Consider the following 13,832-nt stretch of genomic DNA (forward strand, 5'->3'; position numbering starts at 1 on the left):
TGAAGAAAAGATTTCAGGGATATTTTACATCCAATAAACAAGTACTATCGGGCTTCCTTGGTGGTGCAGTGGTTAAGAATCTGCCTGCCAATGCAAGGGACACGGGTTCGAGCCCTGGCCCGGGAAGATCCCACATGCCGCGGAACAACTAAGCCCGTGCGCCATAACTACTGAGCCTGAGCTCTAGAGCCCGCAAGCCACAACTACAGAGCCCGCATGCCACAACTACTGAAGCCTGTGCGACTAGAGCCCGTGCTCTGCAACAAGAGAAGCCACGACAATGAGAAGCCTGCGCACCGCAATGAAGAGTAGCCCCCACTCACCGCAACTAGAGAAAGCCCGTGCACAGCAACAAAGACCCAACACAGCCATAAATAAATAAATAAATAAATAAATTTATAAAAAATAAAAAATAAACAAGTACTATTGAATATTCTAAAGCAAATGGCCCACTGAAAATTTGTGACGTAGGTAGTTTGCAATTTCCCTCCTTTCATCCAGACCTTGTATGAATTTTATAGGCTTTATTCTACTACTAAGCTCTGCATTGGGTCACTGCAGTCAGAATAGAGGGGAGGGGACTTGCCTCACTGTTTGCCTTATGTATAGTGAATCTGGCAATTCACTTGGCCCTCCCCACAACCAGTGCCAACTTGCTACCTTCCAAAGGAGTCCTGAACATAGGAGCACAGGAGTTTACTCCTTGCAGCTGGCATCTTTTTGAGACATTCTAGTGAGGTGGAGAGAGTCTCCCCAAGATTTGGTGAGTTCTAAAATTTTAGCTCTGGCAAGAATTACTGAAGACACCACTAAGAGAATAAGTGCCCTTTAATAGATATTATTATCATTATATAAGTCTTTTATACAAGATACGCTACTAATCATTATGTTTTCATAATTCTTAGATGTTGGATAATATGAAAATTATAGTAACTGAACAGGTGTATTGATTATATATATATTTAAAATAACTTTCCATGTACATATACAGAAGCACATTTATAGTTCTCTACCTTAAAATGAAATAATAGTTATGATATATAAAACTACATTGCATTACAAATTGTATTTCAAACATTATCTACTTGTCCATACTACATTTACTCAGACTACAAAGATCTAGAAAAAATTGAATAATAGTAATGTCCCAAAGTTCAACTTATTATTATAATTCCAAAGAAAGCCTATTGCCCCTGTCCCAAGAAAAAATAATTATTTACCATCATTTTGACGAACAGTTAATCTGCCAAAGTTATTCACATGTATACAACTAGGGGTGGGGGGGGTATTCCCCCTCCCAAAGTATTTGAATTACAAAGGGATATACTTTTGCTACACTTTCAGAGACCAATTGCTACATGTTGAGAATATTAATCATATTTTCTTTCCCATTAAATGGGAGGGATGGAGACAGAAGGAGTAAGGAAAGAGCTGATGAAGTGGGAAACCCCACACACAGTATAAATTGTTAAGAAAATATTTTCTGTGTAGCTAATTTATCTATAATGGTCCTCTTGGATGATAACTATTAAGCAGTACTTAGGCAAGAACCAAGATGGACAAAATCAGTGAGATTTCATTGTCCCTTTGAAGGAAAACCAGTAAATTATATCCTTGAAAAACAAAACAGAAAGAAAATAGTGCTTACTTTCTGTTCCTTTTCCGGGCTTGGCTGTAAGCTTCTAAACCTTCTGTTAGTGTCTTCAACTTCTCGGGCTCCACCTGAGTGAAGGCATGAAGACCAAACCACATTACCCAGACCTGCAATTGTTAACAGTGTGTTTATTTTCCTGCTGTACAAGTAGGTGCTGCACTGGGGGAAGGGAGGCTTAACTCTCACTGCCCTGTCAAATGCTCTGTCCTCACTCCAGCAGAGGTTGATTCTGTGGCTCCCAGGCTGCATCATCAGGGGAAATGAAAGACTGGATTTCAAAAGTGTCAACATTTTCAAAATAATGTTTTAAGGGCAAAACTTGGAATTTAAATAACCTTCATTTCACAAAATCATATAAACAAGAGATCCTGGTTTGCTTTCTGCACTGCCTGATGCTCAGCAAAGCTGTATTCCATTAGGGATGAACAAGAGCGGTGATTAGTGAAGGGGGTGGACTTTGGAGCCAGCAGATGGAAGTCTGAATCCAACCTCCTCACTTTCTAGCATGAATAAAACACTTACATTTCCTGAGCCTCAGTTTCCTCCTCTTTAAAATGAGGACAATAATACCTACCTTCCTGCTAGAATCGCTGTGAGAATTAAAATGCAACAAGTCACGCTGAACACTTAGCTAAGCAGAGAGCAGCTAGTGTTACTCAGTATGCGTTAGGCTCTGCAGAGGCCAGAGAACGAGTGGGGCACTAAGCTGCACGTACTCCTTAATGATGTGGGAAGAGGGTGTTGCTACACCTGATGGGCGTGTCCTCTCCCCTGTCCTGCTTTCCCCCCCGCCAGCCTAGGTTATGTGACGTCTGCTATCTCATCGCAGCGTGCCACTAAATGGTGGCTGGGGGATTAGTGGGGAAGGGGAGGTGCAGCCTTTGCCACCTGCCCCTTATAAACTCTATCATGGTTCTTGAAGCCACTTCTCCTAAGAAAAGCAATTAATAAATAGGAAATGTTGTATGTGAATAAAAACACATTTAGAAAAACACTGCTACTTTTATTGATCTTAAACACAATCTAAGTAGAAACAGTACTGCTTGCTGTGTAAATATAGCTTCAAAGTAAGTCCCCCACCATCCCCTAACCCAGTTTCTCCCTCACCCCTACACTACTTTTGTATAAAAATTCAGAGGTTGCCAAAACGCCTAGTGGGTAAGAAAATTTACACTAATAAGCAAGGAAATGATTAACTTTTGTCTTTAAATCTTCCTGACTCATGAACACCATTCATAAATAATTTTTCTTTGACCCCTTCAAATCTAGTACACAGTAATGATTAACAAAGGGTCTCCATTATCAAGTCTGAAAACAAGCATTTCTAATTATTCAATGAGAAAAACAGTCAAATAATGGAAACATTTTCCTTTTCATGACTTCTGTATTTTGTCCCAAAGGATCCAAATGTCTTATATACACACATTCTTTGGGGATACCTAATCTATTGTGCCAGAACAAGAGAGAACTTTGTTCCACTAACAATTCTACAGGAGTGATGAAATGTCTTATTGGGATGACTGGAAAAGCTTAAGTAAGAGGAATATATCCATGTGTTGTTTTTTAAAAAAAGGTGCCTGGATACCTTTTCACATTTCACATTAGAAATGAGGTTCTATCTTGCATTCACTCACACAAAGAAAGTATGAAAGATATTTCACACATTACATTTATGTAATTTATAGCTAATTCTGCTTATATTTAAATTATTTTCTTGGCAGCAAGCAGAAAGCTCTTCTGTAACATAAACTTCTATTAGACACAAACTGGTGTAGTGAGAGGTCTCAGCAGGGATTGATGCAGGCAACAGAAAGCAGATTCACAGTGAAACAAAGCAACACATCACAGTGAAAACTTACCCAATTGGTCTTAATTTTAAAAACTAAGTTAGGTTGAACTACTTTAAAAAAATCATCTATTTTTGTTTTTAATTAAGAAATAAGGGGCACTAAAAGCATTTCTTGTGCATTTATTATGTAGAAGGTACTGTTTTATTATTTAATGTGGTAATACTGCACACTAGTATTGTTTTGTCATATTACAGATGGGACTAAGTGAGTTTAAGCAACATGGCCAGCACTGAAACTCAGATCTGACTCCAAAGCAACTTCTCTCCACCACACCAACTCTAATATACATTGAAATATACATAATATATATAGGTATATATATAAATATATACACACACATATATACACATGTAGGTATATATGTATATACACATATACTCAAAAAATTAGGTCAAATTATTTTAAATCCAATTATAGTTTTATAGATACTTAGATGATACTTGCTCAAACTTATCTTCAAAATTTTTTTTACGCTTGGATAATCTTCTGGTGATTTTTTTGAACTAATTCTCTACCATGATTTCTTCATTTAAATATTCCTCTAAGGTTCTATGGTAGCTCATAATAAATTACATTATTTATAAAGGATTCAATGACCTTGAAAGAGAAAGCAATGATGGTGCTTTCTGAAACTAAATATAAGACACACATCACTCTGTATTTCTGAGATGACAAGATCATACATATCCACAAGTAAATGTTTAGTTTATTTGGTTTCACAATTTTAGTGCTCTTCTGTATTATGAAATATAATACAAGAAATGGGTGTGTTTTTTCTGGGGAAATATTCATCTACTTACACAATATTCAAGAAAGTCTTTAAAGATAACTCCCCCCCACCAAAGGTATCAGGGAACAACAAAATAAATTCCATCTCTGGTCAAATAGAAATCATATTTAATGATTTAATGAATACTCCCTCATAAATTACTTAGCTAACTTGTAAATGAAGAAAGTACTGGGAATCAAATACATAAATATAACATTAAAAAGATTAAACACATACATATTTTAAAATAAAACTTACACTGAAGGAGCAAGTAATTTAAGACACTACTTTAATCTGTAATTTCATAATCTTATATTCTTGTATATGCAAAAGGCAGAAGCTCCAAAAGTTGATTCCTATCTTGGTGAGAAATTGGGGGAGAACTTTATCATGTATCTTTACCAATAATCTGCCAACATATTCTCATTCTAACAGTGATGATGCTAACAGTAATGGCTACCATGGTATAACTCTGCACATATGTCATTCTAGAATTAGAAAAAAGATATCCAGAACTTATATATATTTATAGTACATATATTATCTCATGTATCAATATACACATATGTTGAATCCTAAATCCCTTCTTTCATTCATTCAGATTCTTTAGATATAATAATTCTTTGACATAAATAGTCCTGTAGTCTGTTCCATAGGATTAGAAACATACCCATAGAGCCAGCCATTATTATATGGTGGAAGTTTGAGTTTTCTGAACAAGTCTGAAGCTCTGGTTGCTTATTCTGTTCAAAAGGCACGTATTAAACATTTGGTAATTTAATTAAGTTTGATCTGGGGTCAGCACAGTAGCATGTAGTGTATCTCAGAAGTAAGTCTATGACAAAAGAAGACACAAACGTTTCAGAGAGCCAAAGTGACCCTCTGAAAGCGAGGTATAGTATGTATTCGAAGAACCTGGACCAAAGATCCTAGATCACTTTTGAATAGAGCCAGTTAACTAGAGAAGATGTCAAAATCCCCCGCAGGTTTTAATCCCTGATAACAGGATTAAATCTCTTGGTGATTACTTTGCTGGTACTTAGTGCTGAGGCAAAGCTGTCACACAAAGGTCAAAGGATAGAGCAGAGCCACATCACAGATTTCATTAACAGAGATAAAACAGCTGACCTCAATCACCCCTTTTCATTCTTCACTTCCCATCCCATTTCTACAGTGTCATCAGCTCCTGTTGTTGGGGGAATGGTATCATGCAAAGAGTACTAAGCTTAGAGTTAGGAGACCAGGGTTGGGGCCTGGTTTAACTGCTTGTGACTTGTGCCCTTAGGAATGCCACTTCCCTGAGCATTATTTTGCATTATAATTATTTTGCATTAATTATTATGTATAATTGTGTGCATTTTTATGGAGAGGATCTAAAAAGATTATAAATAGGAAGGTGCTTTATAAACACCAAAACAGTCTTTCCCAAAGTGCCACCGGTGGCATGTGAAATTGTTTTAGGTGGAACATGGACAGACCTTTAATCATTTTTAATAGTTATATATCCATATAAATTTATATTAGAAAAATATGAAAACATTATACCTATGATTTCACATATGTCTTCGAATAAGACTAGAAGTTATTTTTAAAGTGGCTTGAATAGTGCCTACATAATACGTGCCAAAAATATTTGTTGAATGAATAAATAAATGAGTAAATTAATTTAAAGAAAAATTTTAACTAATAGTACAGGTAACATGTGACTTGAGCTGAAGTCTGGGAAATGCAGTTCTGAAGCAATAAGCAAATAGGAGGCATTTATTAGGTTTGTTGTTTTCAAATATTTATTAAATAATAACTATTTTCATAGTAACTATTTTAATCTTCAAGCTAAAAATATCTTGCTAACTTAAGTGCAATATTTCAACAGTTTTGCAAGTATGGGAATTAATGATAAACAAATAATTTGGGGGTAAAAAGTTGACTCACCTGTGACAGAAAGGATGAATCTAATTTTCCAACAATAGTACTCAAGGAAAAATCCATAAAGTGAACCACAATTTTTTTCAAAGGGATTAAGCAAATCCACATTATTACAGTTTTAGTCAGTGGCACTATCTGAGGCTTTTTCTTGGCTTCCTTTCCTCTTCAGTTCAGATAGCAGCGTTTTTAAGTACTAGAGAACTATACTATAGGACCAGAGTAAATCTATTCTAAGTATGACAATATATTTCATATAGAATTAAATGTTTTGAATAAACTTGTACTTCTAAGGATACACTGTTTAAAAGTCCATATAACAGAAGCATGTATTTGCCTCATACCTGAGATTTCATTTGCTACTAACCATATGACACCTGTATTAACAAGCTCAAGAACTCTGTGCTTGGTCTCAGTTATCTATGAATGGAGACAGTCCTCCTTTTCCTCTTTAATCTTTCTCAGAAAAAAAAAAAGTTCATGGTATTCCACAATTTACTAAAGTTTACCTAAGCTTTGTACTCAGTTTAGTCTTTTCCCTAATATTCATATTTTTGGTGTTACCTAGTTTTTCATTCTTATTACCTTTCAAATTTTGATCAGGCACTGACTTTGTATGCCTGGATTTTATCTTGCTTATTCCTTTTCAAAAATTATTTTGCTCCTTTTTCAAAAAGATTCTGTTGCTACAGAGCATTGATTGCCCCAGCCACCCCACCAGCCAAAATGCAGCCCAAATATTGTGGATATTGATTGGGTATAGAGAAAATAATTCATTTCCAGAAGTGGTTAAGAAAATATATAAGGCAAAGGGAATACACAAAGAACACTTTCAACAGAGAATGATAGTACCAAAGAATATAAATAGTTAACACTGATAATCAAGCCCAGAAAGAATGTTCTTCAAAGTAACAGTGTTTAAACCTCACAGGAGGGCATACCTCCCAAATTTAGTTCCCAGGCTCAATTTCTTAAGTTACACATCCCCAGAATGCCACTGTAAGCTATCTCTGGTTTTGCTCCATACCATCAAAACGTGAGTGCATGTGATACTGAACTGACATACAGAAAGTGATTGTCTCAAAAAAAATTTGGCATGAGTTTTAATAATGATGTGTCTTTCTGTTTTGAACAACCATTCAGAGAGCTACTTTAATCTCTACCTGTCAAATATAACCATGTGGAAAAAAGTCAAATTGTGAGTCTAGAGAATGAGCACCCTACCCATTGCTTTTAAAAACGTCTTCATTTAACCAGGTGATGTTGAACCAACATGTAGAACTTTTCTGGGTAATCAGGAGATGTCTCTACCTGTCCAACAACAACAAACATTTCACTGAAAGGAAACATTTTGGTGCCAATATAGAAATAAATTCTTTCCTAAATTTGGCTTGAGTCAGAACACACATCGAATGTAACAATTAAATATGAAGACCAATGGGACAGTGTGCAAAAAGAGTAAAAATAATCTACTCAGAAAAAAATAGGAATTTTATTTTTTGATTATTACTTGATAGTCAATCCTTTTAGGCTAGTTAATGTAAGATCAAAGATGGCGGATGATAATTACAAAATATATCTTAGAAAAAAAGAGCATTTTTTCCTGTTTTAAAATAGTTATTGAAATAAATACATAAAGATAACCATTACCCCCCATAGTTGCACAGGCGTAAAATGTTTGTACATCATAGTGTATAGGTATAACGCCAGTGGAAGCCATTTTCCTTTCCAAGAATTCCTAATACTGTGCCAAGATCTGGCAGTACATTTCTCCAGCCATGACTAAGCACTGAGGTCTTATTCTTGGCCACTAAATCTGAAACTATAAAGGGTTCATGGCTCAGATAGAAGCTTGTACCACTTCTTTAGAAAAAGTATAAATATCTTCTAGAATGTACTTCGTTACAAACTGATAGTCAAAGGAAAAAATGAATTAGTAAGGAGATACCACTTCCTGAATGGTATTATATAAGGCACATAACATCCTTCGGTGCTGTTACATAGCTTCAATATTGGGACAGTATTATATAGGGGTGATTCAGTGCAACTTTTCACAGACTGTTAAAAATCTCTACTAATTAATATTGTTGAGTGTTTTGGGGGGTAGGAAGGTAGAGGCAGAAAGTCTGAGTTTATAGTGTTTAGAAACATTAAGGAGAGGGGGACTTTCAAGTTCACTCAACAAACTAAGTGCTTTAAAATGCTTCCAAGCAGAACTCCTGCTTAAAATGAACAGCTAATAGTAATTTATAATCAGATATGCCAATTTGTATGCAACGTCCTGAGGTTCATAAAAAATAGTTATAAACTGTTTCATTCATTAAATATGTTATTATTATCCTTTCACCCCCAACCTGGTTAGTAAGCCCTTTTTACACAGATAATGCATAGGTCAACAATAATGAAGGTCAAATGACCACAATTCTATAATGGTGGAATCCAAATTCCTAAGGTTGTTTAATACAGTGCTTGCTTCGACAGCACATATACATAAGGTTGTTTAATACAGACCACAGAAAGGAGGAGGCTAACTTTTACTGACCCTCTTTTGTGTACCATCTATTTATGGTAATGCATTTAATTCTTAAACATCATTCTGAGTAGGAATTAATATTCCCACTTGAGCAGTGAGGGGATTTCATCTCTGGAGATTAATATACCTATTCAGGACCATTTAGGTAACTGGCAGAGGTGCGTTTAAGCTCACACAAGAATGCCCGAAGCCCAGGCCTCTTTTTGCCACACCTGGCTTTCTCTCTAGTTCTCCGAGGATTGTGTTCACACAGTATTTGATATTTGGAAATCATACCTCTTAGAAAGGAATCTCAGAAATTGCAGGACATTTCTAATGCATTATTAGTAATTCTGCTACATTTAACACCCCACGGAAGATTAAAAATGTCTTTCTAAAATCATAAGCTGACCAAGTCATTTACTATCATGACAAACAGTTGGCTAAAGTATCAGGTTATGGACAACTTGGAGATCTCAGCGCCTGCTCCAATCACAGCCCTGACCTCTCAGTCCAGAGACCACTCATGCAACTTGAAAACATGAGAGGTGCCTGGCTTGCTCTGAACTAGTAACCTGCAATCGTGTTCATTAATTATTATTATTTTTTCTACGTTGCCTGCTTCCAAAAAAGATTTGAAGTGACTTGCTGAGAACAAAGATTGTAACAGAAAACAAATGATAAGTTTGTGAGATGTGAGGGATGGGAGGAGGTAAGATAATAAATCTATTCTAAAACTTGAGTTAACACAGATTTTATCTGGTGGGGTCTGACAGGATCTTGGATTAAGTTACATACTTGGGTGGACACAGAAATACTAGTATGAAAATCTGAGAGGCTAAGAAGGTTTTAAATAATCATGTGTAAGAAAACTGTTTAGCGAACCTTTTCTTCTGAGATACTACAGAGACACATACTGGGGGAAATAGTCCCACATTCCACATCAGCAAGACGGAATTAATAAGATTTTACTATAATAAACAAATGGTTTATGAAGTCAGTCTCTGTCTTCCTCTCTTGACTTCATTAAAATGTCAGGCAGTATATGGAAGGAAACCTAATACACTGCTTACCTTTCTAAAAGCAGAAGTCTAGTTATAAACGTGAAAGACTTTATCCAAAATTGTGAGGACTAAGGAGTTCTATGTAAATAAAATTTACATCATAATTCGTTCACAATTTTAAACCAATTTTACTGTAAAACATGTTTTACAGGAGATCTTTTCAAATAGATCATGCTTTGTCTTACACAGATATTAACTATAGTTTAATCTTTTCTAGGTGGACCAGGATCACCAAGACATCAGGCAGAGGACATGTGGCTTGAAGTCAGAGAGATCTGTGTTTGAAATTTCACCTTTCTTGGTATTATCAACTGAGAACAGGGTATGGCTAGCTGGGCATCATTAAATAAGGTATGAGGAAGCCCTTCCTTTGTTTGGTGAACTATAGGGGGAAAAAAGCGTTTGTGAAATGGCACTTTGTTTTTTTATGTGCAAAAGTGAGGTAGGTCCTGAAAAGACCAGAGGTTTTTTAAAATGTTAAGTGCCCTAGAGCTTTTAAGGCTCTTATACCTTGCTTTTTAATGACAGATAAATATTTCATGTGTTATCATTAATATTTTATTATAAATTTTCAGTTTTTCACCTCTAAATGTTTGCTTTCAATTACTTTTTCTGATTTACCGGAAGTATTTTTAGTGTATCATGATATCAAGATTTTGATATCAAAGTTTTGAGAATGCAAAATTACAATGTCAGCCAATGGGAAGGGGGATATTTGAATTTACAGAAACAATTTTATGCTCTCTATTAGGAATCCACCTATTGTCTATAATAAAGAAGAAGAATCTGGATTTTTGAAACACTTTTATAGTGACTGAAAATCAGTTGATTATTTAAATAAAGTAAAATAAATGTTTCTTGGACTCTTAGATAATGATTTTTTTTTAAAGTGCATCTCCTTAAACATCAGTGAGGAACTCAAATCTCAGGAATTTGCTAACACAGACTAAGCAGAAGATTAGGACCACTGTTTAATGTGAAATGTGTTGAAAGTACATGCCTTTATTCTCCTGAGGACATAAAAAGATATTTAGACAAGGCATTTAGGACAGGAAGAATGTTTCCAGGAAAGGGAGGCCATAATCTTTTCCTTAGTTAAGCTTTTTTTGGTAAAATGGCACACAAAAAAGACTTGGTTTCATTTGCACAGAGATTATAAAACAGTTTAATGTCTACATCTTGTATGTGTAGCAGTTCCGTTTATATCATAAAAGCCCAGTTTTGCTGTTTCTAATTATATTTTGAATAAACTGTCAAAAATATTTAGGTTTATCAACCTAAAGAATGATTGTCTGGTCTCAGAGAGATTAGAGAATAAAATGTTTTGTGAATAGAAGTATGGAATTCATTTTCTTATCAAAGGTAGAAACATTATGTCCAGAGTGTATCTTGACAAGTATATATTAGGCATTATAAGCGACGGGTTAAAGGACCTCCTGGTCATTTGGAGAAAGACAATCTTTTTATGGTGCTGGAAAGAATGCTTTTGGTTTCCTTTGCCATGAAACCTAAATGCCAGTGGAGGTTTGAGCAGAGTTGAAAGAGCTTTATACAATATACTCTTTAAGAGAATAATATATACCTGTAAGAGGAATTTTTATTTCCTAAGGAGATGAAAAATTACATGTTTCTTCATCATATGTGGGGAATGTACATTATTATCTCCTCCTGCTCGGATATAAATTTTTCTATCTACTTTAAACATTCTGCATATTTCTTGCCTAGTGAGTCAATTGTACCAATTGTGAGGGGGGAAAAGAAGCTCAGAAGACTCCTACTAATTTCCTCTAAATTGAATGGTAGTTTCATGGAGAAGTTTTCATTTAATTTATGTGATCAGATTGTGTTAAGTAGAACCAGACTATGGGTTTAAACATTTCCATATGTTATAAAGACCCAGAACGTTTCCTGAAAGGAGACTCCATTCTGAACTCAGATGTTACCTGCTGCTTCCAGAAATGGCTGCAACTCCACCCCAATTTTACCCTCTTGCCAGCTCTATGTGTCACATATCAGCATACGGGAGAGATGCAGTCCCCTGGCACTTCCTGCTGCCTGGGAGGACCCCTACCTCTGCCACACTGCTGGTTTCCTGGGAGGACCCCTACCTCTGCCACACTGCTGGTTTCCAGCAACCACCATATTTTTTTTTCTCCCATCATTGCCATTTGCCTTCATTCTCTGTGTATGAATGAAGAATTAGGTACATGCAAGGAAGGAAGGCAAAGTTAACAGAATTCTGGAAATCTGGTTCCTGGCTTAGAGCCACCCTGAGCCCTAGTGGGATCTACGAATGCTTCACAACTCACCCCTTGATGATACGACATTTTGGTGACTACAACAATCCCCTCTTCATCTTATGCTCCAGAAGTTTGTGAGACCTCAATGAGTCATGAAGAATCCAAAGTGATGATAACAAAAAATAATAATTGATATCTGAACAAAGGTTAGTATTTGACAATGGATAAAGATTGGTATACCTTCCCTTCCTCGGGGCTTTGTTGACAAGAACTGTGAACGTCGTCTTCTCTTACTAATTTTCCAGGCCAGGAAGTCAGTCCTTTGATTTGGCCCCAGACCAAGTCGCCAACGTTGAACGTCCTTGGCCTATAATGTATCAATTCATTTGAAGAGGGGGAGTCTGGATTCCTTAGGTCATCTTCACTACTAATGCTTTTAGCGTCTGAAGGGCTAGGTACACACCCGTTAATGCTTTTGGCATTAAAGTCTCCATTGTAATGGATGTAGTCTTTGACCAGAGAACTTTCCAAACTATTTGAGGAGCTCGGAGATTGCTCCTCTAGGACCAGGTCTTGCTTTGTGGTGCTCAGCAGCTCTCCAAAGCCCCGACTCTGTCGAGGTCTGTTCCCATTGATGTGTGTACATCTTTCCACAGTGTTCTCTAGTCTCTCCTTAAAACTCATCATAGTTCTTTTGTAGTTATTATACCTGAAATTTTCCTCCAGAATTTTATCCCCTTGACAGTTTCTTGATGGTAACAGTATTGGGTGCTGTTCCCCAGGCAGAAATGGCAGTGTAGAGACATTGTTGAGTCTTTCGTGACAAGGACTATTGTGGATATGGCCTGGATGATCTAAAAATTCCTCACACTTCCACCTGTTTCGCTCCCCTCCAGGGCTTTGCTCCCCATCCCACTGTTTTTTAGATGTGTGGCAACTTGCCGACTTGAAATATTCAAACCCATCTCCTTCGTTTGAGTTTTTCCCATGGTCCAGATTGCTGGGCAGCCGAGACCCTCTTATACTTCTCAGCCTACCATCATGATCAACACTGCCCATGTTTCGTCCATGAATGACCGCACTGACAGCACTGGGGAGACTTAATGGGTCACCAATTGAAGCAGTGAAGGCACTCATGGCACTCAGAGCTGGAATGGGGCTGATCTGAGTTGTACTGTTGACTGCAGTGGTGATGACAACCTGCATTCCTTTGCTGGCTGCATCAACAACTGCTTTGTAAATAGCATCTATGGAAGCATCACCTTGGCCACCCACAATGAGGCCATCCTTCACCTGTTGACCAAGAGATGGGTCAATCCGCGATTGCAACTCACAAGATGTATCTTGGAAAGGTGGAAGTGTAGTGTTTGGATTTTCGGGAAGTGCTGTGAGCCCCGGCTGAGTGCTTATTCTTTTGTTTAGGAGAGCTGCATCTTCCTGCATTCTCACCTTAAAGAAATAGACAGGAAGCAGTGAGAGAGAGAGAAAAAAATATTCAAGTCCTTAAAGAGAAAGACCATAATTTTAAGATTTACCAGAAGACAAACAAATATAACAAGGAAGGCAATATAAAGAAAGAACAAGACTCAAAAATGAAATTAAAAGTCACTCTGTATAGAAAGGCTTATGTCTTGATTATATTTGGGTACTGTTTCTTTGATTAAAACATGTAACAGATTAAAAAAAAAATCATCATTACTAAACACTCTCTAGGAAAATTAAAGTTGAGGTGGTTGGATACAAAATGTTTCCAGGTGATGACTCCATGTTTTTAGTGTCATTACAGGTTTTGCAACTTGGAATTCAAAGAGAGAAACAAG

General features: G+C 36.5%; 1 protein-coding gene across 17 annotated transcripts in view; it reads right to left on the minus strand.

The window, feature by feature from the left end:
* Nucleotides 1–13,832, minus strand: part of MBD5 (methyl-CpG binding domain protein 5) — a 417,388-nt gene that overhangs the window by 11,108 nt on the left and 392,448 nt on the right. For 15 of the 17 annotated variants that reach the window (XM_081241898.1, XM_081241891.1, XM_081241901.1 and 12 more), the window contains 2 exons: nt 12,253–13,461; nt 1,649–1,761 (listed from right to left, as the gene is read on the minus strand). In XM_081241898.1, coding sequence (XP_081098024.1) covers nt 1,649–1,761; nt 12,253–13,461 — 1,322 coding nt within the window. The remainder of the gene's footprint in view (nt 1–1,648; nt 1,762–12,252; nt 13,462–13,832) is intronic. The other 2 variants (XM_081241896.1, XM_081241894.1) reach the window with 1 other exon arrangement.

Source organism: Mesoplodon bidens, assembly GCF_964165515.1.
Source record: "Mesoplodon bidens genome assembly, chromosome: 8".
Taxonomy (NCBI): domain Eukaryota; kingdom Metazoa; phylum Chordata; class Mammalia; order Artiodactyla; family Ziphiidae; genus Mesoplodon; species Mesoplodon bidens.